The sequence below is a fragment of the Euwallacea fornicatus genome, chromosome 23, assembly GCF_040115645.1.
Source record: "Euwallacea fornicatus isolate EFF26 chromosome 23, ASM4011564v1, whole genome shotgun sequence".
Classification (NCBI taxonomy): Eukaryota; Metazoa; Arthropoda; class Insecta; order Coleoptera; family Curculionidae; genus Euwallacea; species Euwallacea fornicatus.
In genome coordinates this window covers 1,460,380-1,488,368 of record NC_089563.1, presented here as the reverse complement: position 1 = coordinate 1,488,368, position 27,989 = coordinate 1,460,380, and the positions used below count along the sequence as shown (strand labels likewise).

The 27,989-nt window shown below is 34.2% G+C and overlaps 2 protein-coding genes across 2 annotated transcripts in view; both read right to left on the bottom strand.

The window, feature by feature from the left end:
- The window catches only part of Samuel (SAM-motif ubiquitously expressed punctatedly localized protein), a 215,141-nt gene that overhangs the window by 139,233 nt on the left and 47,919 nt on the right, over nucleotides 1–27,989 (bottom strand). The window lies entirely within an intron of this gene.
- On the bottom strand, nucleotides 2,408–22,638 carry AstC (Allatostatin C). Its single transcript, XM_066295473.1, has 4 exons — nucleotides 22,496–22,638; nucleotides 6,522–6,632; nucleotides 3,281–3,396; nucleotides 2,408–2,897 (listed from the first exon to the last, which is right to left on the bottom strand). Exons 2-4 carry the CDS (start codon nucleotides 6,627–6,629, stop codon nucleotides 2,768–2,770), a joined length of 354 nt encoding a protein of 117 aa, XP_066151570.1. The 5' UTR covers nucleotides 6,630–6,632; nucleotides 22,496–22,638; the 3' UTR covers nucleotides 2,408–2,767.

Below are 27,989 nucleotides of genomic sequence, written 5' to 3'. Positions count from 1 at the left end.
ATGATTAAACTATATTTGAGTCATCATGAGGCCCATAGAGTTCTGCTCTAAGTTCATATATAAACAGAACAAATGAACCGCAAACACTCTCGGAACCAAAAGGTGATGGTCCCTTTCAAGACTTCCAACTTGCACTCTAAGTAAATTTGTCTTTTCCATTTCAAAGCGAATTTATTCAAATATTCAAATTTGCCCTTGCTTGAGCGTGTGCTGTTTCATATGTGCGCCTTTTTGGCGTCGCCGAAAGCAATTGCACGTAAATATTACGTATACTGCAAATTCAAATAGATATTTTTCCACTAAAGATTTGTATTTACCCAAAAGAAGTCTCTAGCAAGACCTACCGTAATTTGGTGGACTAATTAATGATATAGTAAAAATTTTGATCAATTGCAGAGAAGCGTGTTTGAGCCTTTAAAATTCATTAAAGGGCTAATAATTAATATGCGTAATTTCCTGTGGATGGAAAGCAGATATTGTCGTTCACTCTTATAACTTTAATTAAATTTCCATGGTGCTTTCTAATTTTCTGCCTGTTTTATTTATCTCTCAAAAATTCATTTTCGAAAGTAACATTTGTATGTGATGAAATAATGACCCTCTTGAATAGAGCTGAGTTTACCAAATTCCCTTCCTAAACTGACAAAACTAGGAAAATAGTGCCTTTGAATATTTTACTTGATCGCTTTGAGATGGAAAAGAGGTGAAAAATGCACTTATCGGGGGAGACGTTGAAAGTTTAAAAGTGTTGCAACCTGTCACCCTTGCATTGCATACGAAAAGGGTATAGAAAGGAAGAGAAATGGGGCCAAAGGGGTAGGTATGTGCGCCGGGTATTGGATTGGTCACTGCGTTATTTGTTTTTTAATAGAAACCTTTGAAAGTTGTGATACAGAGAATCTAGAGTATGTGCTTTTACCTTAGGGAGTGTCACGTGCAAGTGTGCAGCCTCGAATACGTTTGGTTGAATTGTTTTATAGAAAACGAAAACTAACTTGAGAAAATAGTTTAAAGCCTCAGTGTTCATGAGAATATTTGAGAGAGAAATTCATTTATCTGTTACTAAAATACACTGCCCTGTGGGTAATCATTTACCATTCACAATGGGTCAGATAAGCCGAGGAATTCCAGATTAATCCCGAAGCTCGTGCGAAATTTAAGGGAAATCTCAAAACCTCAAATTATGGGGGAAATAAATATTGGTGAAAATAAAAATCTTTAAATTAAATAACAAAGATTAAAAAATTTAAACTGGTTTTCATCTAACTATATGATCGTTTAATTTTCAATGATTCGATGCCCGTTTAATAAAAATGTGATCTGAAAACTCAGAAGAGAAATAGTACTATTTCGGATCTCACATTTCAGAAAGAGGCAAATAAAATCTGAAAAAAGATCCACTGAAAACTGATTGTCAGTACTCAGAATGAAAATATTCCAACCCCGATAGGTTTTTGAATAACTCGAGCTTTTATGACGCATAATTGAAAAGCTTCGGGAAGGCTTTTTCCTATCATCGATGTGCTATAACTATAATTTTTTGAATACATTATCGTGTATATTAAGCGTTTTATTATATTAAGGAGAAGACCAAAACATGGTTATTTTCTAAATTAGAAACACCAGTTTTCTAATTACGTTTGTTCTTTTACTGACCACGAGATGTCACCGGTATCACTTCAAAAGTTTAACGATTTAAGCGTTACAAAGAGCGACACCTGTTGTATAACAATCCACCGGAATCCAAGAATCTGTAGAATCCCTCTTTGTGGCAGCCTATAGAACAGCCTGTAATTGATAAGAAAAGCAATTTTGGCAAATATAATGATAAATATAATTGTTTTTTACGTCTGCACGAGATGACGCCAGTATCGGCCACTTGCGGATTATTATTGATGTCTAAGTAATAGAGGAAAATTTTAAAACTATTTGTTTTTTTTGCACTTTTAGCACTTTTAGTTTCGATTTATCGCGATTGTCGCTTCTTTGGGTTTGCTAATATAGATTTAAGAACTAAATCTTAAAAGAGATATACTGAAACCCACTGCGCAGACGTCTATTAATTCCCATTATCTAACCATAACTAACCATTTATTTCATTTCCTAGATAAAGCAATATATATTATTTATTACCTTTATTAAACCAATAAAATCATCATTAGCCCTCTCTATTTATAACTCACATGCATTATAACAAACACAATCAAAATGTGTACTTATTACTGATTACTACTTTATCGACTACATAGAAAATTAGAGATTACAACAAATTTCATTCTTTTGTTTGATTAAATTGTATTAATGTGTACCTTACTTGCCCTAAGCATATTAATATGCATTACTATTGTCCTACGTAGATGCTCGAACAGTTTTGTTACCAAAAATTGGTTGCTTAATGAAACACGAGTAGATTTCATAATTTTATTGATTTATTTAGATCAAATCTGAAATGTACAGAAACTCTGAATTCAATTAATTACAGCTATTTTTAATTTGAATAATCGAAACCACATTTCAAGTATTTTAAAGTTTAGAGCTACATTAACACACATATTTCATCGTTGCATTAGTGTAATTTATTATACATATTGTAACAATAATTATCGAACGTTTAAAAACTGAAAATGAGGCAAAAGTGTAAACAATATTGTAGCTTTCGATCTAGGCCTACAGTATACATAATGAAATCGTTAAAAATTGCAGGAAAAGTGGCTTCTGAGAAATTTATTTAATCTTAGTAATTTATTTTGGACACACTTGTCTTGGTTTACTTCTTGAAGCAGGACACCGGGTTGAAGTAGCAAAGACGATAGCGGCTTTGGCGTTTGATTTCGTTGCCGCTGCGCAGAGCTCTCTCAAATCCTGGATATTCTTGAGCGTTCAAGTTACTTAACTGGCTGTGAAATAAAATAAAAACCTAAATTGTGATGATGCAAATAAATTCAAACAACAATTGATATACCCTAAAATAATCTTCAAACAGCTGAAAAAATAATATTTTTAAACTTCCTCGAAATTGGAAAGACCGGAATTTACATCCTAAAGCTAATTAGAAAGTCTTTCACATCGAGGGCAATAAACATTTTACCGAGCAAATTACGTTTTAAAAAAATTCTATTCAGATTTTAAAAGACACGTTCACTCAGGATTATTAATTCGAAACTCGTAGATACACTTTTCAACTAATGCGACACTTTCAGCCCTTTAAAAATGGAGGTAAACGAGCACGTTTCTTAAGTATTAATCAGTGTTTTTGTCAAGGTAAAAGTGTATACTCTACCTCAGTTGATTTAATTCCGCCATTCTTTGAGCAATCAATTCCAGTTGCCAGGGCCTGAGGCCAGTATCGATGCTATTGAAGGATGGGAGGGATGCATCTTGATCAGCATTAAAGCCCTAGGGAAAAAAATTGTTATAACCTAATAATAAAATTGCGTAAAAAAATTAAATAGTGCGTAGCTGTTTGTCCGTTCGTCAAGTCAAAGGCGAAATTCTATTATTTGATAATAGAATCACCTTCTTGTCAAAGAGTCGCCAATGGTCGTCAAAATGTTGCTCCATACACAGTTCTAAAAGGGAACCTAATTTAAAGCTTTTAACTGCAAGGGAAAAAAGTCAAAACTTCACAAATAAGTGAGAATTGTACGGAAAGGACCAAAGGTTCTGCATAAAATCGTTATAAATTAAAGGAAATATTTTTCAGGAAAATGCTGGAAAAAGTCAAACCTGGTTTTTAATTGTGCATTTTTTGAAGTAACAAACATATATACAGGGTTATCCGTGTAGTATATAGATCCGTTTTTTATTTTTTTTTTATAAATACCATATATATTATGACATTTTTGAGTTCTTTGAAAAATTTTGAACACATTTCATGTAACACACCCATATGTAAATTGAAAACGGTTCAAAAAGAAATATACAAAATAGGTATGACAGACTGTTAACACTTAAAAAGTAACAACATAAACCACTGTAACCTAATGTATAATATGTTCGTATTGTGCCGCGTTGAGTTTCTGACAGAGGGCAAGCCGCAATTCAAATTCCTAAAAAAATTTCCTTATCCTTTGAGGAGGTATTTGTTGAGCTTCTTGGGAAATTTTATTTTTTATCTTTTCCATATTATTGGCCTTATTTAAATGCACCCTGTGTTTCAGATAATCACGTAAAAAAAGTCCATAGGTGTGAGGTCAAGCGATCTGGCAGGCCACTCCAATTGCCATATTGCGCAAATAATCCAATAACTCTTTAATTTCATCATGGGTATATTCCACGAAAGATGTAAAAAATTATTCAAAGAATTCAAAAATATCATAATATACATGGGATTTATTATTTTTTTAATTTAAAAGTAGATTCATCTACTACACGGGTAACCCTGTATATATGTTTGTTACTTCAAAAAATGCACTACTAAAAACGATGTTTGACTTGTTCCAGGATTTTTATGAAAAATAGTTCCTTTAATTTTTAACGAATTTGTGCGGAACTTTTGCTCCTTTATTTATATGAAAATTACAGTTTCTTTCACTTTATTCCCGATTGGCGCAGAATACAGAAGGATAAATTCATATAATCCCATAGAGCAACACTATTCTCTATATTTTTGATCCTCCAGTCTAGATATTACGCGATTCACATAGTCTAGTTAATTCAAACCGTTTGTTAGTGCAGTTTTTATGTGCTCAGCGAAGTGCTTTGATCACAATGTGGCTCACAGATACCTCGAAGATGCTTTAGGTGAAATTCCCATGTTTTTTCATTGGAAAAATTCTAATTCTCCTGTTTTTTTTCCCCTCAGAATAACTACTTCAGTATTTTCCGGTACTAAGTTTAAGACATGGTGTTGAACCTATATTTTACGTTTGCATCTTCTAATCATCATTATGATCTGCTTAGTCCGATGGAATAACATACTGAAGCAATGTAAAATGTCTCCTTAAGAGAGGTCCTAAAATGGACTCTTATGGTATATCAAAAGTCATTCTTGCCCTTTTCCCGAATGTTTTTATTCTTCAAAATTAATATGTACATATAATAAATTATATATATATTTCAGAATTGCACGGCATTATTCGAGGTATATAAGCTCTAGTACAAAATAAAGAAAAAAGTCCATATGAGCATGTGACGGATCTCGATCGGTAGCAGAGTCACAGGGTGTTCAAACTTAAGACAAAACTAGCTTTTTTTGCTTGATCTACTGTAAGTTTCACATTTTTTGCATGTATTAAGAAATAGATGCTACTTAATAGTAGAGTAGGTTGCCTCCAATTGCTACACAATGTAATATTTTTTTTGAGGTCTTAGTTTATGAAATCCTTTAAAAAATTTTCTGGTACGCTACTGGTGTTCGGTTTAGTTTCCTCATAAATTTTATAATTTATAAATTCAATCAACTCTACGGGCTCAAAAATTTTCGGACTTCTTCCTTCGGAATTTCTGAGTTCCATGATTCTTTGTACACCAGTTTTTTTAAGAACTGAAGGTATTTCAAATTATTATACAATTACTTGATCTATCATGTTGAACAAATTACACATTCTAGTGACCGAAGAGAGTGAACGCTGCTTTAGATATTGTTCTTAGTCTGTTTTAGATCTTGATTCGAATGAGAACTTTTTGTCGCATGTTCTTCGTTTCAAAATATAATGTTCCTGTGCAATGAGCAAGTCTCTTCGTCGAACATTTTCCAGTTTTTTGCCCTTAAAAAAAAAAAATCCGGTGAGAAGATGTGTACCCTGATATAAAAAGGTAAATCGATGATGAGGGCGGAAAGCTGAAACATCAGGCGTAAAATTTAATGATATTATCGTATGTGAAAGAAGAATTCGTTATTTTACACTTTTACATAGAGCCAGAAAATGCTGGAAATCAGTTCGTAAATGTTTAGTTTTCCGAACATTTCTGGATCTTTCCGTATTTATTTCAGTCTTAAACTGGAATTTCATTGAGTAATAGTTTACCATAATCCAGTCAAAGCATTGCAGTACAATAGTTTCCGAAATGATAATAAAGAGTCTCACATGTGAACTGTTCGGTACAAGGATGGGTTTCGACAATTGTAAGTAAAAAAAAAAAGTAAATATACAATTTTTTTTTAAGTTTCACAGAATAGCTCTTTCCTCGATAGTGTCAATGAACCTTTTAGATCGTTGAAGCAAATATCCGACAAAATTAAATTATTAAAACAAAATTCATTTTCCAAAAACGAAACTGAGGTTACATTACATTAAATTAAATTTTTATCCAATTTTGGGATCGAACTCGTCGTTCACATCACATTAACGAACCCAGAAAACCTTCTCCGAATAAATTGAACATGTAATCACCGTGTTAATAAAAGTTAACCCCCGCTACTGAGCACTTTCAACATTGAAAATATAAATTGGTAAATGACGAAGTTTTTGGCTCGATATTTCCTACTATTTCAAATTCAATTTGATACAGAAAAAACGATAACAGATATGACAATTTCAACAGTAAGTAGTAAAATTTTACTAAAACAACCCCCTTACCTGCACACCCTCTTGGTAATGGGGTGGCTTGGCGTTAGTCGTCGCCAAAGACAAAACCAACATGGCAAAGAATAGGCGGGAAACCGCTTGCCAGATTTCGTATTGCATGATCTGAAACAAACATTGTAATTAACGAGCTTGTCATGAGATAATGTGGAAAAACCTCATTAGAGGCGTGATAAAGGATAATGAGCCATAATAATTATTACTTGCCTGTAAAAGGTAATATTAATAAGTGTAATGTTAACGAGAAGGAAGTGCAGGATTTCATGTGAGTTATAGATTTTGGCTACAGGATATATTTAAAGCAACGTAGTTTAATTTTATACAATTTTTACTTTTTTGGATAACACCCAAACGCTTTCTGTAGTTCTTAGAAGTTGAATCCGAGTTCTGCGTCGATCAGGAAGTTGACAGAATATTTAGAAAAATTCAGAATTTTTGTGGAAGCCATGAAAAATTATTGATATGTCTTGAGATTTTGAAGAAGCTTACATGGTTTCCTTGAATACTTCTATATCGCAACTGCATTAATTACATAAAAAATTCTAAATCTGGAGCACCGAGAAAGGGCAATTGTATACAGGATGGCCTACTTAAAACAGTCCTCCTGAAATATCTTCTATGGAATATGTTTCTTCAGAAAACCCCGAGACATGTAAACTTTACTTTTAACAAGGACAGTTTTGGATCACAAATTCGTAGGTGTAGTCACCCTCCTAAATGGAGTAGCACCTACTTCAAGAATCTTAAATGGCACGGAAGTCAAGAGGCACATCAAATCAAAGGTATTTCTATTTTCTTCACAAGTAAACTGAATTTTTTTTGTTCAGCCTTTAAATATTGTAAAAAAATCGTTTTAAAAAATCGATGGTATAAATCGAAAAAAATCAATTTTTGAATAATGTATTATTTAATTAAATGTTCAAATCGCGACCCATTTACTCCCATTCAATAATGAAGTGTATGTTCAACCTCTTTCCGAGCATTTTGTAGCATTTCGAGAGATATTTCACCATATGTTATCACTATTTGGTGGCGAAGATGTTTTATAGTAATAGATTTTGTTTTATAAACAACAGTTTTTAAATGACCCCATAAGAAAAAGTCCAATGGTGTTAAATCAGGCGATCTTGGAAGCCGTTCAACGAAACTTCTTCTTCCAATTCAGTATTCAGGAAAATGTTGATTCAAAAAGTGACGTACGTGAATTGCATAATGGGGCGTAGTGCCACCCTGTTGGAAAAACATATTCTCTGCGATCTGATCGTCATTTTTAAGTATATTCACAATGCGAGCGTAGATGAAGTTTTGAGGCAGATTGAGGTATGATTCACCCGTCAGGTTATCAGGTAGAAAGAAAGGTCAAACAATACGATTTCTCAAAATCCGAGACCATTCATTCAGTTTTTCTGGATACTGTGAATGCTCTCTCATAATTCTAGGATTCACATCACTCGAATATCTGCAATTATGTCTGTTAACGAAACCATTCAGAAAGAATGTCAATTCGTCAGAAAAACATGTAGAATATAAAGGTTGGGATTTATCAAAATGCTTTCACTCATTACCTAACAAAATTGCATGCGGCGATCTGGATCATCTCCATTAAGCTCGTGAATGAGATGCACCTTATAGGGATGGAAATAATGGGTTTTCAAGATTTTCCGAATACTACTACGTGGAATACCTGATGTTGCTTTTAATTCTCGAGTGCTTGAATAAACTTTTCTTGATTTACATGATCCAGTTTAATGTGTCCCAAAATTGCAATCTGTGCAGCCTCGTTGGTAACAGTGTGTCGCCTTTCATGTTTTTTGATGGCAACGGATCCAGTCTCCATGAATTTAGATATTAAATTCGTCACGTAGGGATGGCTTAGATTCTTACCGGGATGCCTTCCATTAAAAATTCTTGCAGTTTCTCGGGCTATTTCATTGTTCTGGAAATAGGTGGTAGCAATTTCAATCCTCTCTGCAGTGATGTAAGCCATGACACTTTGAATCGTCTGATGAATCGACAAATTTCACGGTACAATTCAGATCAGTGCAAAATCGGACAAAACTACCCGTTCGATATTAGTAAAACCTATTACCTTATCTTAAAAATCTATTCATTTTTTTTTTTTTATTTATTTCACCGATGTTTTGAAACGGTTTTTTTTTACAATAGTTAAAGGCGGAGAAAAAAAATGTCAACATATTCGTGAAGAAAATAGAAATACCTTTGATTTGATGTGCCACTTGACCCCCCGTGCGACTTAAGATTCTTAAAGTAGTTGCCGCCCCGTTTAGGATGATGACTCTACACGTACGAATTTATGATCTAGAAATGTCCCCCATAAAAGCAAAATTGTCGTGTTTCGGGATTTTCCGAAGCAAAAAATTCCATTCAAAATATTTCAGGGGGACCGTTTAAGTGGGCTACCCCGTATAATATAACCAATACAGCTAGCTCAAGTATGAGATACGAATTTTTTTAAAGGCCGAACGGCGAAATTCTGGCATAGTTGTAAACTCGTTATGGAACTCTCTAGTTTCAAATTTGATACTAAAATTCTTTTGAAATTTCGCGTTTATATCTATTTACTTCAACTTAAGTAGAAAACCAAACCTGTATTGCACAGGGAAGCATAAAATAGAAAAAGACCCGTAAAAATTGAGCAACAGAAAAAAAACCTTTATTTTGATATTTTATAAGAAACGCCCCGACATCTTTTATGGGGTTCTTAGATAAAATTATTTTCGTTTTAACATGAATATTCTGTTATTTTCGAATATTAAGACCGGTTTTGGTTATTATCTCGACTTTAGTTCTTAAATTATAGCCCTTTCTGAGGAACGAGGGGCAAATAATTTGAAGATATACTCCCCAGTGTTTACTTAAACATTAAAATTCCCTATTTAATTAAACATAAAAATATTCTCTATTTTAATTAAACAGAAATGTACTCCCCAGCTTTGAATAATTATTAACGATATCGATGTGGATGAAAACATACAGTGTGTTCCACTTTAAATTAAAAAAATTGTGTTGCTTTTTGCTTTGGGATCTGTACATATTTCTAGCGCATTTCCAAAATTGGGTTTGACGCTGTGAGCCACAATGCGCAATATAATCACCAAAAACGTCTTCCTTATTGAACTTGACAACTTCACACTTTCATCAGGATATATCGATTAATAAACGGATTTTTTTTAATCAATTTCGAACGAAGCGTTTGTGCGTTCCAGAATCCCTTTAAAATCCTGAGCGAAAGCAACTCGAGTAAGTGAAAACTATCATAATTTGACTCGATGGCTTAATGCAACAATTACCCTTGTCGACATCTTCCGTATTGCACATTCAACCCCAATCAAGTTAATCAAATTACAACAACCCTTTCTAATTATTCCCATCTGTTGAGACCGGTAAATCCAAAACCCTTTCTCCGTGCTCCAAGCCGCTCATTTGAGGTTCTTATAGCCGGACTTTAGCCTTCCAATCAACTGAGCCAATTAGACGGAATGGCTAATTAAGCAGCGTTCAAAATTGCAACTAAATCCAGGATTTTTCCTGCATTCTGCGTTTTAGAGACAAGCAGGCCTTAATTGGAATTACGCGTCCTCAAGGTGTCCGGTGCTGCTTGATAAATTGTTGCGACGGTCATCATTTCGTTATTGTACTATTTATCTCGGGGATGGATTTAAATATTGTGGTCATTTTTCACTTGGACAAGGATATGAGAATTTTCCTAGTCGTGACCAACGGAAAGGTTCCGCATTTATAACGTATTGATTTTTAGCTACAGCAGACGCTCGATAAAGGGAATACGCGATAATGTAAATATTGCGTTAATATAAACGCAAAATTCGTAATACTAGCAACAAGTGGAACGCTCAATGACGTAAACAATGTGTACACTGGATGACGTAAACAGTTCTTGGCGGATCCAAAACAAAGTTAATGACAATAGAAAAAGCAAAATATCCGCGCTTATTTAAAAAATTTATAATCCTTGTTGGTTATGACTGTTCAAAAACCGCTTAGATAACTAGCAGTATATTCTTGGAATGGTTCCACAAGCGCTTCACTCCTCAGGTATGGCAATTAATTTGCGATCACAAACATTCTACATCTTCATAATTTGAGGATTATTTAATTCGTAGGTAAGAAAATGTCTGAAAAACAGAGGTTTTCAATAAAACCGTTGTTGTTGCTGTTAGATAATATCCCGAGCCATCCTCCAGAATAACAACTAAAGAGCGAGGATGGGCCAATTTTTGTCATGGAGATGGTGGGCACACTTCCATGTTTCCATAGGACGTTTACGAAACAGTAACAGATAGAAAAAAAAACCAATAAGGCATTCTCGATGTTTTTTTGAGACAAATTCAATGCCGTCTTCAATTTTTTTTATCGTCTTTGTTTTCATAACAAAAGTTCGATTTTCGGCATTTTCGAAAAATCTTTGCATTATTGAAATGTTTTTTGAGTAGATTACGGTAAAAAAAAATAAAAAAAGATATAAAAAATTTTTTTTAAGTCCATCGTTTTTAGAGTTATTTCTTAAAGTCGCATTTTTTTAAACGTAAATCACATTTGCAGAGTTACGTATTCACTTTACATACCAATTTTTACAAAAAATATTTTTGGAATAGGTGAATCTAATATTGACATAGAGAAAATGACGCTCATAATTAAGATGCATAAAATAATAATAACAATAATAATACAATATTCCAACGAATCATAATTTTCAAATATTTTGTTTAAAATGTAAATAATTTAAAAACTACTGTAACGACCACCGTTTTGACGACTTTTGTATTGCAGAATTCGCCTGCGCGTCTTAGTATCGCGCGTCATTTGTTTCCGTACGTCAATATCACAGCCACCTATCACAAAAAGTATTTTTTGCAAAAACAAGTATGCAAAATTAATACAAGACCCTACAAATTATAGTTCATTTTACAGAGAAAAAGAATGTCTTTTTAATTATGTCAAAAACAAATATGATTTATATTTTAAAAAATACATCTTTATTGCCGTAATCTACTTAAAAAAGTGCCCTAATAATGTAAAAAGTTGTTTTTATGTAACTAGCGAAGTAAAGAAATTGGGAGAATTTGTCGAAAATCCCAAAAATTGAATATTTTTTTATAAAACGAGAACCAATGACAATAAAAAAATTTTAATCGGCATTGAATCTGTCTCAGAAAAGACTGCGAGAATGCCTTATTAGTTTTTTCTATCTCTTACTCTTTCGTAGATTCCCTATAAAAAATCGAAATTTCCCACGCAGTACACACCGCTCAATGTAGCTCATAAATTCGACCCATGGTTCAAAACGTAATGAGGCTCAAAAAACTATACTACCGAAAATTTATACCTGTAACTGTCTTATTAAAGAATCGTAAAAATATATCTGAGGCTTCAAAACAGCTAACATTACGAGAAGTTACGTTAAATTTGCATATGGACGAAAATGCAGTTAATCAGCAAACTATTCAAAAATGTTCGAACAATATCTTTGGTACCGATGATCAACATAAAGATGATGTTCCCTTAAGTGTAAGCAGAGGACAATTGCGACCTAATTCCGATCCTGATTCATTGAAAATAGTGATCCCAACATTGTTAGCATTCTAGGTGATAATAATTTATAGAACGAAGGTAAGCAAAGGAATGATAATAATAAAGAAGAAAATTTGGAGAGTGAGGACGATGAGGACGGTCTCAGATACTGACTGATCCTGATCGCAGAACGGAATTTTGTGAAAGCACGACAGTCGTGATTACCACCGCTCCAAATCTTGTTGAAAATATCCATTTCTCCGGAATTGTCGTTATTGGTGCGGGCAAAATCCTCATGTTTATCGGGAAAGCTGTACTCAGTGACCTCAGAAAGTTAACGTGCGGGCCGGGATATTGGGAGATACTGTAATTGCACTATTATTAAGCGACGGTAACTTTAGTAGTGAAGTATACCTCAAAATATTACAAGAGTCAATTGACCATTCAGTAACAGAGGCCGTAGCTACACAAGTAGTTCACAACGGCGATTATCTACTCAATGAAAATATTTTGCACTTTCAAAAAGAAGGGACGCCGTCATATTAGGTAATCCTGATGGCACATTTCCAGCTAAATTGATTGGCAGAAGAGGAGCAATTAAATGGCCTCCAAGGTTTCCTGATTTAACACTTTTTGACTTTTTCCTTTAGGAGTTTTTTTAAGTCAATAGTTTGTAAAACACATCCTGAAGACATTGACGAACTAAAAAAATCGCATAACCGCAGAATGTCGGGCCATTACTAGAGACACTTTTCAAGGGATCCGAGAAGAATTCTAAAGCAGATTATGCGTGTGTTTAGCACAACATGGAAATAATTTTGAACAACTAGTAGCTTAAAAATGACAAAATTACAACTCTAAAAACATCCTTTTTACACATTTGCTACGGGTAAGTTGATGTTGATAAATAACATCAAATTGACTTGTCTTTCGTTTTTCCGCGATTTTTCAACAACGCTTTGACAAACCGAGTTTCTCAATACACAGTTATTTTGTACGTTTAACTACCTTTAAGATTTAGGTGCAACTCGGTGAGGTGTGCCGTTTAAAATTTTCATGTGGTGGTAGCGGGGTGGCAAAGGGTGATTATTAGGTTTACGCAGATAATGTCAAAATTGTTCCCCCCTTGCAACCTGGAAAACCACCTTACTCGGTACTCTCATACGTATTCCTATTTTTACAATGGTTTATACATGGTAAGTTTTCAAATGAGCACACTGTATAAAATGGTGAAGGCGGACACGACGACTTCGTCTCATATCAAACTTCCCACATATAACAGTTTTGACACTTGAGAGGTGAGGAAACCGTGCAGCTGACGTCATTCGGATGCTTCCCTCATGAAATTAAACTTTGCACTTGCTGCTCTACCTGCAACAGTTGTTTTTCCAACGCGTTTAATATTTTACTTATTTTTCCCTATCACTGAAATTGCTCATTTATTGACATATTTCTATTTGCAGTTATCTTTAATTACCATTAGGCTTAATTGATACTTAATCCGTTCCAACAGAGAATACTCTTTGCTCCTCTCGACGGGAGGCCAAATTTATTTCTCCGCAAAATGGTTTATTGTTTCCAGTGCCGCACTTTCATAACATAAAAGTAAAATCCAATATAAACGCAATGCACTTATTCTTGATAGCAAACTAACTTTCTTTTGATATGGTAAAGTGCTCTATCAAACCAGTTGAAGGAGACTGTATATTGTTCCTTTATGGAGGCATAAAGTTTTTTCCCTCTAACTTCTACATACACAATAAACATTCCTATTGGTTTTCCCGTGTCAACATGTTCCTTTTTAAGGGGGGATTAAAATGGAAATTAATCAATTTAATATACTCCCGAGGACCTTCAAATGAGCGCTAATACCACTTTCGTTCGCTTTGTGATGGAGGATTCAATTTACACTATTTATTTGATTAGGTTAATTTGGAAAAGTGGGAAGAAAAGTCGCGAAGTCGAGGGATGAAAGGCAAGAAATTTTGTATTCGAGTTAAGTAGATTTATGCAAATTTACCGTCGTTAGGTCCACGTTGGTGCTGCAGAGAAAAAGACTAATCGTGAGGCCAGTAACTGTAGCGGGCAGATAAAATGAATAAAGGAAAAACGGAGAGTGAGAAAAACCAGTGGCGTCCATGCGGTTTCATTTAATGTTAAAAGTAATAATAACACTCCTTAAAGCAGCTCCATTTAGTTTTCTGCTTTCCGTTCTTTTTTGAGGATTTCGACGGCGAAATGAAGTCTGCTCCGTAAGAAAATGATTAATTATCAATCAAATTTATTCAAAGGATTGCTTGAAGGACAAAGTTTGTACGTTTTAATTTGGTTTCAAGGGTGCACTAATAAATAACTTTAACGATTCGTTTTTTGGCAATTCTCTTCGAACTCCAGCCCAATCACGAACCGCCTCGATTTCTCCCACATTTCACACGTCTTTTAAAAATCAATTAAAAATTTAAAAGAGCTTGAATTTTCGCGTAATTTTAGCACACATTGCTTTTAAGTTGGGCTTAGAAATCTCATTTTTTTGCCGCTGAACTCTTGTTCTTTAACCACCAGAATTAATGCCAGCTTTTAAGGCTAATTACCCGGTATTTAAACTATTAGTCAAACTTAGCTCTTGGAAGGTTATAATTTATTCAAAAAAGCAGCAAGGCGGGAGTTTCCTTGGTCAACTAGCCCAAGGGAATTAGTTCCCCTAGTCGGCAAATTTCGCGATTATGGTTGAAAATTAGTTTTAATTTGATTCTCGCGCATTAATTTTCCTCACACTATATTAACACGGAAACACGAACCAACTCGGTGTGAAATCGGGTTATTTCAGCACTGGCAATGCGCGAAGGCGTTTAAGCCCCACAGGATCTCGTCCAGGATTTTTTTTAGGCGGACGATTTTTTAATAGTGCGGAAATGCATTTTTAACTTTGCATTAATTAGAAAATGAGACACTGCCAATGTCTCTCAATAGCGTGTACTAATTCGCTCGTCGCAGAACTATCTCTGTTAGCCCACTCAAAGAAAAATGGTCGATTTGCTGATAACTTAACTAGAAATTGATTCTCGTGAATTTTTGTCAAGATTCATCAAATTCGTGCGTTAAAAAATACTCTCAAATTCCCGATACTCCCCACTTTTCAGTAAGCGCGAACAAAGTTTTAACATACTAAGCGTGGTTCTAGGACATTTGTTCAGGTTGCCCTCTGAGTTCTTAATAAGGACTCATTATTAGCATAACTTAATTGAAAAAGCTAAAACGGTGACATATTAGCATACTTTACTTTGACTATCAACTGAGAGGGGAAAGTCTTGGGTAACTTCAAGGAGTTTCCAGGAGGTCTAAACTTTACCCATGATTATCATATCTCCATAATTCTCGAGGAACAACTGAAGTAATAAAAAGTTCAAGCTGTCGGGAAATTACTAAATTACTATACTTCGGAAATTTTTAATATGGGGCTTAATAAAACACGCTGTCCTTAACGTATCAGCTATTAATTTGATCAAATAATGTTAAATATGAAAGTTGTAAGCAAGCCGAAGTTATTGCAGGATGCGTTTTTCATTATACTAAGTGTGTCAGAAAAGCTCCCCCACTTGAAGCTACGATATTTCAAATGGACGCAGCCCGACAATATTATTTGATATTCAGATTTCGCTTAAGATCCTCAATATGTGTCACACAGAGGGTTGATCATTGAAAATGATACAAGACAGATTTTTCAAATTTTTTACTTGCAAAACAAAATCGCTGAAATCTGCCGATTTCCATTCCGGGTGGGGTGGAAAGGTTGCAAATCTTTACTCAAGTGATATCTCATTTTAAAGGTCATGGTATTCTCTTTTCAGCACTTCTAAGTTCTCTAAACTGCATGCAATAGTTTTCGAAAAAACACGTTTGTAAAAAATCGTTCAATAAAGAAAAATAATGCTTTTGCCATATCTGTAGTTGGTATTATTTTTATATAAAAAGTACTTAATGTATTTTTTAAATCATATTTGAAACAATTTGAACCTAAAAAGCATTTAGTGTAATTTTTTTCGTCTCTTAATGAAATGCATCTACAATCTATATACTTTGATATGTTTAAAAAAAATGTTTATTTTACGGGTTAAAGTGTTGAAATTATTATTATTTATCAGTTTCTTGTTTAGAGTTTTTCCAGCGAAATTTTAGAAGTTATTGGTGCAATGGAATTCCACACCTTCAACAAAAATACATGCAGTAATTTTTTTACCTCCCTTTAGAAGTAGATGTGACGAATTACATGCATTGAGTATATCTACATATAGTACCCCATATGATTGTGTCCGTGACTATTTCGGCTCAAAATATTTTGAGCACTTGTTAAGCCAGAAAGCAAGTAATATAAGTACAATTGTAAGTAAACGTTTTGAATCATCCCCCCTTTGTAAGATTACTTCTATTAAAAACTTAAATCTGTGCTCAGAAATAATAACTTTTTCCCACAAAAATTATTAAAAAAATGTCTGTTACGAATTGAAAAAGCATTATTACTTCTTCAATACTGGCTCGTTTAACATTTAAAACGTGTTTTGTGGAGAACTACTGCATGAAATTACGAGAACTTGGAAGCGTTGAAAACAGAAAACGATGACCTTTAAAATGAGGTGTCACTTGAACCCTAAACCTATTTAAGATTTGAGGGTCGCATTTCAGACCCCCCTCCCTCCCCCAGTGCTTGGAAGCGGCAAAGTTGAAAATATATAAGAAAAAGACTTTTTTCACGAAATAGAAGCGAATGGGTCCCAGCAACTTTTTTCTGCAAGCGATGAATATGAAGAACTCGCTTTGTTTCGTTTTCAATGGCCCACACTGTATATCTGTACATATCTGACCTTAATTCTTGTTAAAACATTGATGATCCTCTTAAACTGATCGTGGCGGATGGTTTGACCATTACAAAGTAGTACTTCATCTCATTCTTACTGGAGTCGGTAATTATTAAACATATCGCTCGTATACAAGTATTGCGTATTCACAAAATGAAAAACAACGAACATTTGAGCTTTATGTAAAAATAAATGGCTGCAATGGCCGCCGTAAACACCGGCAAATACATAGCGATAGAAAAACATCGGCTAAATCGTTAACAAAGAGTTAAAGCAAAATTCATCTTAACCGATGAGCAGCCACACGTTTTCTATTCTGTTGCAATAAAAATATTCAGAAGTATTCCATATGGGAAATGTTTCGAAAATTTTTCCTAGGAGTCCAATAGCAGAGAAAATTACAGGGTTTTGATGAAAAATACCATCGTAACTTCGTGTCCTATGACTTTTCTGAAACACCCGGCATAGTAAAAAGTCCATCCTGCGATAGCTTTCGGTTGCATACCACAACTTCGTATTTAACTTTGCCTGAACAACCGATTAAGTAACAACAGGGCGAAACGTAGCCAAACACCCTGTATATACAGAAAACATAATGAACATGCTTTAAAAGCCATTGCGGTCTAATTTGTACTATGCACGAATGAAGTATTCAAGGTACTAATTTTGTTGTCTACAGTAAATCTTTGTAGAGTGATCATGTCTGAAAAGTATTTTATAACTGAATTCCTCTTGCGTTAAAATTTTGTTTCTTTACCATCAGGAACCAATGAATCGAACCATTTACTTTGCTGCTCAAACTGAACTTTTGAAAGGGCTAGTTCGGTGCGACTGTGCAACAAATGCAAATTGAGTCTTTTTGACCATAAACACGAATTCAATTTGTAAAAGACAGGGGCGTCCTTTCACCAGAACCATTTAATCTTTCTTTCAAAAAAATGAGCAGCGAAAGGAAAGTTGGAATAAAAGCGGAAAATATAGTAATTTAGTTTAGTGGGTCTATGGAGGCACGTGTTGTTTCGAGGTTTCGCTAATTCAATTTCTCCGAAAACTGGGAAGATGTGTGTAAGTGCCTGCCAATCTGACACAGTATGGACACATGAGGGCATTTTTATAAGTGTTTGGAACTGAAAAAATCCCTTTTTTTTCCCTACAGAAACCATTTTCTAAGCTGAAAAACAATTTTTCCTTTATTTTTTCTTCCTTTTTTTTTCTTTCTTTTAGATGCCCCTTCTTGGGCGGCTGGAGTTGTTGCCGAAACGAAAAACATTTAATGTTATCGCAGCTCTTGACACTTTATATTCCTTCAATTTTCAAAGTCTTTTACCATTTCAATGAACACGAAAGGAAAAAGATTTTGCTTTGCATCGCAATCAAACGGCCCACTGGTCAGTAATGGGCGAACTTTCGTCATTTTCTTTCCATTATCCTTACATGCCTCAAAGCAGCATCTGTTCTTGTTCAAGAGAATATCTGGTTTAATGCGTGTCATCTCATTTGAATCCTTTCAAAATTCGTTGTCGTTTCAAAGTGTATGACATCCTTTTGTATAAAATTTTAGTTAAGCTTTATGGGAAAAATTATTTATAGTTTTGGAAAGTAATGTAATCTAAAATTTAGATTATTTATTTTTAGAAAATCTAAAATTGACTCTATTTTTACTAAAAAGGGCACAAACAACCTCTAATGCCCACAACGATATTCAGTAAATTATGTAGTCTCGTTGTCATAATAAAAGATCTGAATAGTTTGTATGCGCTTAGACACAACAATTATATATTATTTATTTAAAAGGAAAATGCTCTAGGATTAATGATAATTGGTGCTGTAACGTAACCAAACAAAATTATGTAAAATCATCATTTTATTCTTCGTAATAGGATATGCGCACCGCTTAAAAGTTACAATTTAACAATAAATTTACAATATAATGCGATTTATAATTTATAAAACAGCTACAAACAAAGGATCTATACAAACTGCAGGAACGTGTGCTATTATGTAGAGCGAAATGGCATTTTTTCTTCAGATCTCTTGGGACTTATAAAAAATGACGAACATTAATTTTTTCAAGCAAACAGGGCTTTTAAAAATGATCTTCGTGTTTTTGCATTTTCATGAGGTGACGAGGAAACAATTCTATAATAGAAGAGAAAAACTTTTAATATCGAGCAAAGGAACTGCCTTCCTAAATGAAGATTTGATGAGGAAACTAATAGCGAGCAGGATTATGATAGAAATATTTACTTCTTGGCCGGTTAGCTCAGGTTCTAAGTTTTTAGGTTATCCCTCCCTCAAAATCAATGCTGTGAGGCTGTTGCTGACGAGAGAAAAAATAACCCCAAGGTGTTGTGGTGGGTAGGTGCATGGGGTCGCTCTTGCCTACGTCACATTTGGCCACGATACGGCCGGAGGTAGCGGGAAAGAGAATGAGATCCCGCATTACCTTGTCAAAAGAAGACCAGATCAGGTGTCTTAGGAGGATTTCACCTCGTGACAAATCGAGAAAGGGTTTGTGACTGTTTTCGGCATATCAGATTTCCACCACATGATTGACCACTGACCTTAGAGAAAACTTCGAAACAAAAAGCGATATTCTTGTCTTCAGCAAACAAAATCTTCGAGAATTGTCTTTGTTCCATGAAATATCAACCGGGTGAAAGAATATCAATTAGAAGACGTCAAGCTTTGTTAAGCGGTCCAGGGAGCGACTCTAGTTGTAGATTTGCATTTTAAAAGAAATGATTAACACCGACAACTTTACACCTTTTAGTGATCATGACGAAGTATATTTCTTTCTTCCCTTTCAATCCCAGATGAAAACCAATGAAAATGAAAATAAAAGCTGAAAACATCAATCCGGGCACGATTTTAACGAAATAACTCAATAGAATGTTGAGAAACGCTTTCGAAATTGTTTAGACGTGATGAATTGAGAAATCTCAATGGGTTAGGGATTTACCGGTCCTCATGTATTGCCCTTTTGAAGCAAAATATAGCGACAATGCTTGTTTTGTCCCGTTAAATTTTTAAGAGACCAGGTACACTTGAATCAGGAAAATTCCTGCAATTTTGCAGATTAAATAAATGGAATTGAATCTCAAGTTGTTATAGAAAACTAGAGGGGTTTCGCAGTAAAGTGTTTGCAGCTTTAGGATTTCAATTGTCTTATTTGTGCAGGTAAGAACTGGAGATTAAAACCAGCGGATCTCGTAAATGTATCCGAACATAAAATAAAACTATAACTCTCATTGTCACCTCTCTCCACCCTTATTTTCCAACTAGTGTAAAACTTGGAACGCGAAATCTATAAACAATATCGCTTAAAGCTACTATGTATAGTTACATTTTCCCATAACAATTCTATTGAATCTCTGGGGAATGGGCAATATTGGCTTGTCGAAATGTTCAATTTGTCGGAATATAAATCGGAATTGTTCCGGGGCATATCTCCCAGTTTAATGACCAGCATATATATGCATTTTATGCAGTTTATTCATCTTAACTTAGAGATTTAAGTACTCATTAAAAGTACAAATTAAGGTGTATAGGTTAAGTCTGAAGGGCGAGAGAAGCATATTTAAACATTTTAATTTTGCCACAAAAAAAATCAATTTAATCCCCGTTCGCCACATTTCCTCTAACAATTTTTTAAATTAAACTGATGGTTAATCTTTTCTAGATGGGAACTGATTTAAAACGCAAATATCCGGAAGAAAACTTTTAAACACCTGCCGCAACGTCTTTCACTACCCACAAACGTAATGCGAGTTGCGAAAGATCTTACTTCAGTTTATAACCAAGTTGCCCCTGTGGTAACATCATCCTGTGTGCGGGGTAAAATTAAGTCTGACTGAGGCAAGTTGAGTAAGAAATGTTCAGTGGAGAAAATTCAGATTATGACGAAAAGCCTTTTTTAAGAATCCTGAATTTCGAACTATTCGAAGGGGAACTCAATCTTCATACACTAAACAAATAAACTAGAAAATTGAGGTAAAATTTTATCTCTGGAATTTATACGTTTTAAAACTCGGCTTAAAACTTGCGTTTTCAAACACCCTTCGTATTCTGATTAACAGCCCCTTCTGGAAAATTGTGCGGAGATTCGTGAGAAAAGCTCTCCATTGGGGATGATAACGTTCATTATGTACTCTTCCAATAACCTATTATCGTTGATTCCATTCAAACAGATTACGGGCGGTTTACAGAATGGAGTCTTACAAATTTTGTTTAGTTAGATAAAGTTATGAGGTATAAACATTCAGCATACAAATATAATGTAACAGTCAATGCACATTCACACTATTTTCACATATAATTCAGAGAGCAATACATTGATTTTATTTTTTGTATTTCACAGTAAACACTTTAATTTTAGTTCAGGTTAGTTCAGGTTAGTTCAGGTTAGTTTTTTTTTTTAGTTTTAGTTTTCAGAAGTGTGCTTTGTATTTCTGATATCATAATGAATAGTCATTTAGATTTGAGACGCCATTAGTTGTATTTAACTTTTCTGATTTGCATTTCAGAAAAAAATAGTCGAATTTCAGAAATCGTCGTTTGGATATAAGAATATTAATTAACTACGTATTTTGGCTTGGACCAGAATTTTCCTTCAAAGCCTCGACGACGTAATCTGCTGTGTTGAAAATATGCAAACTTCTCAAATATTCATGGATACGGAGTGTCGCATATAAAAATATATAATTTATCTTAATAATTCAACGATAAAATATTACCTTTACGAAAAAACAGCAAACTACAATTTCGATTTAAAAAAAATTTACGGTCACTCTTACACAGATTTAAAGACAAAATTGTATGTTTCCGAGGAACACCCTGTAGTTCTAAAACTAGCAATCGCATCCAGGTCAAACGTCTGTCGATTAAATGGTTAATAAATATGAAGAACAATGCGAGTGATATCTCCTAGAATGTGAGGGACACTTTCAAATTGAAGTGGTATGTTCTGAAATCAAAATGGCTGGCGATTCTAAAATTCAAATAATGAATATTGCAAATTACATTTCTAAAATACATTTAAAATTGGTGTCAAATCAACTTGTCTTATGTGACCAAGACCAGTGTGCCTATCCCTGCGATACAGCGTTTTTCAATCAAAAATACAAATTATTTGTTGGCAAATAAACAAATTAATGCGAAGTGCCGGAATATTAACCCAAAATCATAAAATTCTATTAGAATGAAAACTAAAATCACCCTTGATGTACGCATCAAGTTAAAACACTACGCTTTTGCAATACTTTTTAGTTCACCTCGTATAACGTCAGTGAAAGAGCTTTCAAAAAACGTCCATGGGGGACCTGAATTGTTGAAAAAACGAGCTTTTAGAATAATTTTAGTTTAGAACACCTTATTTGAACCAAATTAATGGCGCGTTTATTATGCCGCGTCGTAGAGTTTTCTTTAGGCCACTTTTAGTCAAATTTACAACTTTTTTTACACATAGCGAAAATGGTTAATAGCAATAAGCACTATATTTTACCGCCATTTTATGCTTTTTTAAGAAGTTTCACAAGAAATATTGCACACAACGAACTGACTCACCTGTTAACCTACCCTTAGGCACACAAGCACTAAGCTGACACAAAACTCTGGCAAAGAAATTTCGTACAAAATTGTTGCGTTGTGTTCGCTGATGACGAAGTAGTTGTGAAGTTGCTTTTCCTTTCCGGGCACAGGAGTGTAGAGACTTATCAAACTCCGGTTTCTGTTTTATATCTGAATCGGCCAATCCACGAGGCGAGAGTTGCGTGACGTTTCACATTTGCCGACCAATCCGCACACGGTTTGACAGTTTTTGTGTGATATCACGTTTTGGCAACATAAACGTGGGCTGAAAGATGCCTTTTCGTTGCCTAGTGGTCATGACGTCAATGTTCGGCACTTTCCCGGCGTCATCAAAAAAAACTTCACTTGATCACAAGAGTGCCTTAGCAAGTTCGTATAAACCAAAAAAAGGAAATTTCGCAAATTTAATAAGCTGCAGAACAGCTTAAAACGCACACCTCTAAAACATAAAACAACCATTTCGCACGTTAACTGCAATCCATTGTAAGGCGACCTTCCAGCGCTTCATCCAGGATTTAAGGATTATGCCAAAGTTTAAGCCATCTAAAGCCGCATTTATGTAGGTAGACAGGTGAAACATGTTCAGATCCGCAACGTAATTGTAGATGTGAAGTGTAAAGTTCTCAATATAGTTTAAGAAAGAAACAAAAGAAAATTAAGTTGTTTCAATTTTTTTAATTATTAACGTTTGCCCTTAAGATATTAAAAGCAACAGACTTATTCATTATATAAACAATTTTCGTAATTGGGTTCCAAGGCACAATAACTGCCTTCATCTTGCGTGCCTTCAATAAGTCTCTAGTTTCAAGGCAAAATAGAGCCTCAAATTTGAACATAACAGCGGAGTTATGCAACTCAAAGCCGAGTTAGTTTCTATTCGAGTCGGTATCCTTAAAAGGGATACACCAATTAATAGCAAAATTATAGTAATTGCGTATTCGCCGAATAAAATTGTTGTTTGGACAATGTGTAAATGCAATCATCACGTTTGTTGTATTGTCATTGCTAATGGCGACAGTGTTGCATCAATGTTGTGTCCAATTTGACAGTTAAATAATTTGTTTAACTAAAAGGGCTTTATTAAGATAATAAACTTGTTTACACATTTGCTAAGTAATAATAACTAATTGATTTTGTTCAGATATTTGACAACACAGCAATATTTTATATGTACTAGAGCTGGGGTCCTGGCGAACATAAAAATTGTAACTACGACGCATTTCCATTGGTGGAAAATGCCTATTTGACAGTTATGACGTTTTCGAAACTGACTCGTTTGCAGGAAAAATGACGGCCACCGCCATTCGCAATCTTCAGAAAAGAACGTTGTTGCCGCACGTCTTAATTTACCCTTAATTTAATCTTAAACAATACTACCTCCATTCCAAAATAAGTGCTCGGTTTCAGTTTTTTTTTTAATGGATTATGAACATAATGATGCCACATATGCCAGTAGTTGTTTAGTTAATTTAAGCATGAAAAAAGGTAATCTAATGGCCACATGGAGTCCCCATTTAGTATTGATGAACTCATTGCAGCCGCGTATAAAGCATGGGACGAAATAACTGCTGTTGAACTTGACGATGCTTTCGTTCCATTGAAAAAATGTATGGAAGTGACCATGCTTCGTAAACGAGAGAACAATCGCAAGCCACCTCATGTGAGCAAATGATAAATTGCGTTTACAGGAAATATTGTTACGCAATGTAGTTTATTTTGAATCGGCAATTCAAGTAGCGCGTCAGCAACTTAACCGCTCATAGTTAAGTTGTTTAATGTTAAAATAATTTGTTCATTTGTTAAATATTACTCATAAGGGTTAATTTTGAAAAGATTTCTAATTCATGTTGCATTGTAGTTGTGAAGAAGCACGTTGTATATGCTTTTGCATGTTTCTTTATGAAATTGAACACTTATTTTGTAACGAACAAAATCTCTAAATCGGACACCCTTTTTGGAACGTAGGTAGTAATACACTGTGTTTCATTAGCGTTTCGAAATACTTTTCCTGAACTAAATCGCAATAAATTCATAAAACGATAAATGTGTCTCTCTACCATGATACCAAAACTACATTTCCACGCCTTTGTATAATAATAATATGGATCGAATAAGCAATAAATAAAAAAAATGTTGAGCTAATCTTTTAATATCTATCAGGGAAAACAGTCATGGTTTTTATCATTAATTTCTAACGAGATGTTTGCATGCTAATATAATAAACATTATCCATCATCATTCCTGAATAGTGACAGGTATATTAACAAATAATTGGAATTTAATTAACTTTGTTTTAAGAACTGCAGGATATGTTTGCTGTGGGTGGCAAAAGCTGGGATCGGTATGTTACCTAATGAACATATATACAACCACCCATGGTGACATATATAAAAGCTGAATATTTGATGGAGATGAGTACGCACGATTATACAAAATTCAGATTATACTTTCCTTTAAAATATTTACTATTTGTTAATGATACGTATTTCCAACAACTTAGTGTGTTGGCATTCGCAATTAGTGCATAACTAGAAAAATATGTTTAGCATACTGCCAGTAAAGAGAAATATAAATTTTTTGCAAGTGTTTCTTTCCCACTCTGTATAATAATACTAGAAAGCACGGAAGTTAAATCTTAATACTTCTGCAAAAATTCAATTAAATTGTCTTGATAACAGTGCGAGACCTGCTCAAATTAGTTTATTCGTTTTGAAATTGCAAAAGTTTAAAAATTTAATATTTAAGTATTTAAAAAAGTGCCTTAACCCGATTGCGATGCTGAGCAGTTTATTTCAGTTTCAGTTTATCTGCACTCGCACCATTTATACAGGATAACTGGTAATTCGACGGGTTCGTTTAAGAAGATGACAAGGTTTGAATTAAAGAGTATATGCAGCCCATACGTACGTATGCATATTCCAAATTCGCTAGATTTTTAATTATTTCGACTTTTTTCATTTCGTTACTTGATCCATTACCTAACATTATAATCTTCTGCATGGAGTAAAATATGTCTGGAAACATTTGCATTATGTGAAGATCCAGTTATTACTTAAATTTAAGTTAAATTGTTCATCTAAAGCATTTCTACTTTTTTTTGGAACTGCAAATAACACGTTGAACACGTAAATATCTCACTGAACAGCTAATGAGATGAGGACATTTTTAAACAACATGTTTGCATGTTTGTTACCTTGAAATTTTTTTTAACTGCTCAGAAGAAGTTGGACCATATGATCTTCAAAAATTATTTTATGAAAGTTTTTATTCAAAATTTTCACATAACGCAAATGTTTCAGGACATATTTCCTTCCATGCGAAAGATCCTAATATTAGATAAGTATTCGAGTAACGTAAGTAAAAAAATCCAAAAAGAATTTCTTGAAAAATCACTCAGAAATCATTAAGACCCCGAATAAAAAAAAATGAAATAACTCAAAATTTAGTTAGTGCATATATGGGTTCAGCTTATTTCTGACCTGATGCCCTATCACCTCCCCGAAGAAACACGACGAATTACCAGTAACCCTGTATTTGTCACTATACAAGGTGCGCGTATAAAAGAAAGTTCAGCAGTTCATTTTTTGTTCCGCTCTGTAGCAAATTACAAATATCTCGACAAGGGTGCGTCTAAATACGAATGGAGTCTCGTCTTTTCTGAACATTTTATTTTGCATTCGCCTTTTAATATTCATTACTGAACGAAACAAAGAATTTAAAAAAAAACTTTATCAGTTCACATGGTAAAGGCAGCACGCTGACGTATTGCGAATGGTTTGGTAATCTGCAGCCACATAAGGCAAGGTTGCCCACGGAAAATAATGGAGAAGCGTCTAAAGGGAGGTGCGTGGCACTGTCACTCCCATTGCGAGCATGAGTACATGATCACATGAGCAGTGATCATTTTAAATAAATTGCATTACGTAACGTGGAAAAGAAACTGCGCCACTGAATAAAGATGTTTGTGTGGAAACCACTTTGGTACTTCATATTTGTTTAATCCTACACCAAGATTTCTATTTCTCGATGATAAAATTCGTCACTGACACGCCCCCCTGACGCTCCGGTTTTATTTTTCATGGTCAACGTCGTCCCATAGGACCGCAGATCACGAAATATTCCGTAAAACGCCTGGGGATCACCTTTATCATGGACACGAGCAGAGTTTAACATTAAATTATTTATTTCATTTAATGAACTAAATAAAAACGAAATGATCAGAAAATTTGCTTGATTTGACATTGGATTGAATTAACTTTTTAGATAGTAAATCGTATAATGTGCGCACTTTTGCCTCTTTATTTTTAAGTAAATCAATAATTTTCAATGCATTTCTCTTGTTGCATACGAAAAAATGCGTGTCAAGGTTTCCAAGGGAAATATTCTACAAATGGATTGCAGAACCGGAACATTCGGTTCATTAAATTCTTCTCCCAATTTAACTCGTGCTTCGAAAATTCTAGATAATTTTAAACCAAAATGCTTTAATGCACATAGCTCTAAAATTGATCAATAGTTTTCAACGTACGTGTTACATCACATATGATAATTACTATTTATTTTCATATATTTATTTTAATTTGTTATTTATTGATTATTCCGTATATAATCATTTTACCCAAAATACACGTATTGAAGAATTCCAAACATTTCTTTCGCCCACCCTCTAGCAGCAATCCCGGAAACCACACGCCGTTCTGTATTCACCTTATGAAGAAGTCGTGATATTTTAATAAGTTCGAAGGTAAAATCTGTTTACCCAGAAAGATGATATATTTTTTTGCAAATTCAATTCCGAAGATTTGTTTTCTCATGTCGAATTAAATTATTTTATTCGTTGAGAACTTATTAGCGACTCCTCTGATCAGTAACAGTAGCAGTAATAATACATCGTTGACAACCCCGTTTTAACTTTAATCCCATAGCTGTCTTCTACATTACACATGCCGTAAACTAACTTAAATTTTTAAAGCATTTAGCCTTTTATTTATGCCTAACCTTCCTATGTTAGTTATAAAATTGATGCCAATTTCTGTGAAATAAAATTCATGACGTGTAACTCTATAGCCCCATCCTGTCCCTGCGAGCACGACCTGAAACGCGACCCTTGAAAATATTAATTGTTTGTTCGGGGCTTTTTCATTTTGCTGCAAGATCAGGTATCTTGTTTTACTACTATTAATTAATGCTGCCCTTTTGCCATAAGGGCCTGTGGATGCTCTTGTACGGATAGCAATAGCAATAATTTAATATTTGTAGTTTAAACAAGCTAACATAACGAGGTCAAGTATGTAGGTTAGAGCAAGGGATTAAAGGGAATTGTTCAATATAGAAATCGGTCCTTGAGTAAATTAATAATTAATTGTCAATCCAATTTTGTGGGCAATTTTCAATATGCGGCTGTCAAACACAAAATACAAGCCTTCCAGGCTATAAAACAAAACTTTAGATGCCCTATTTCGCCGGTCCC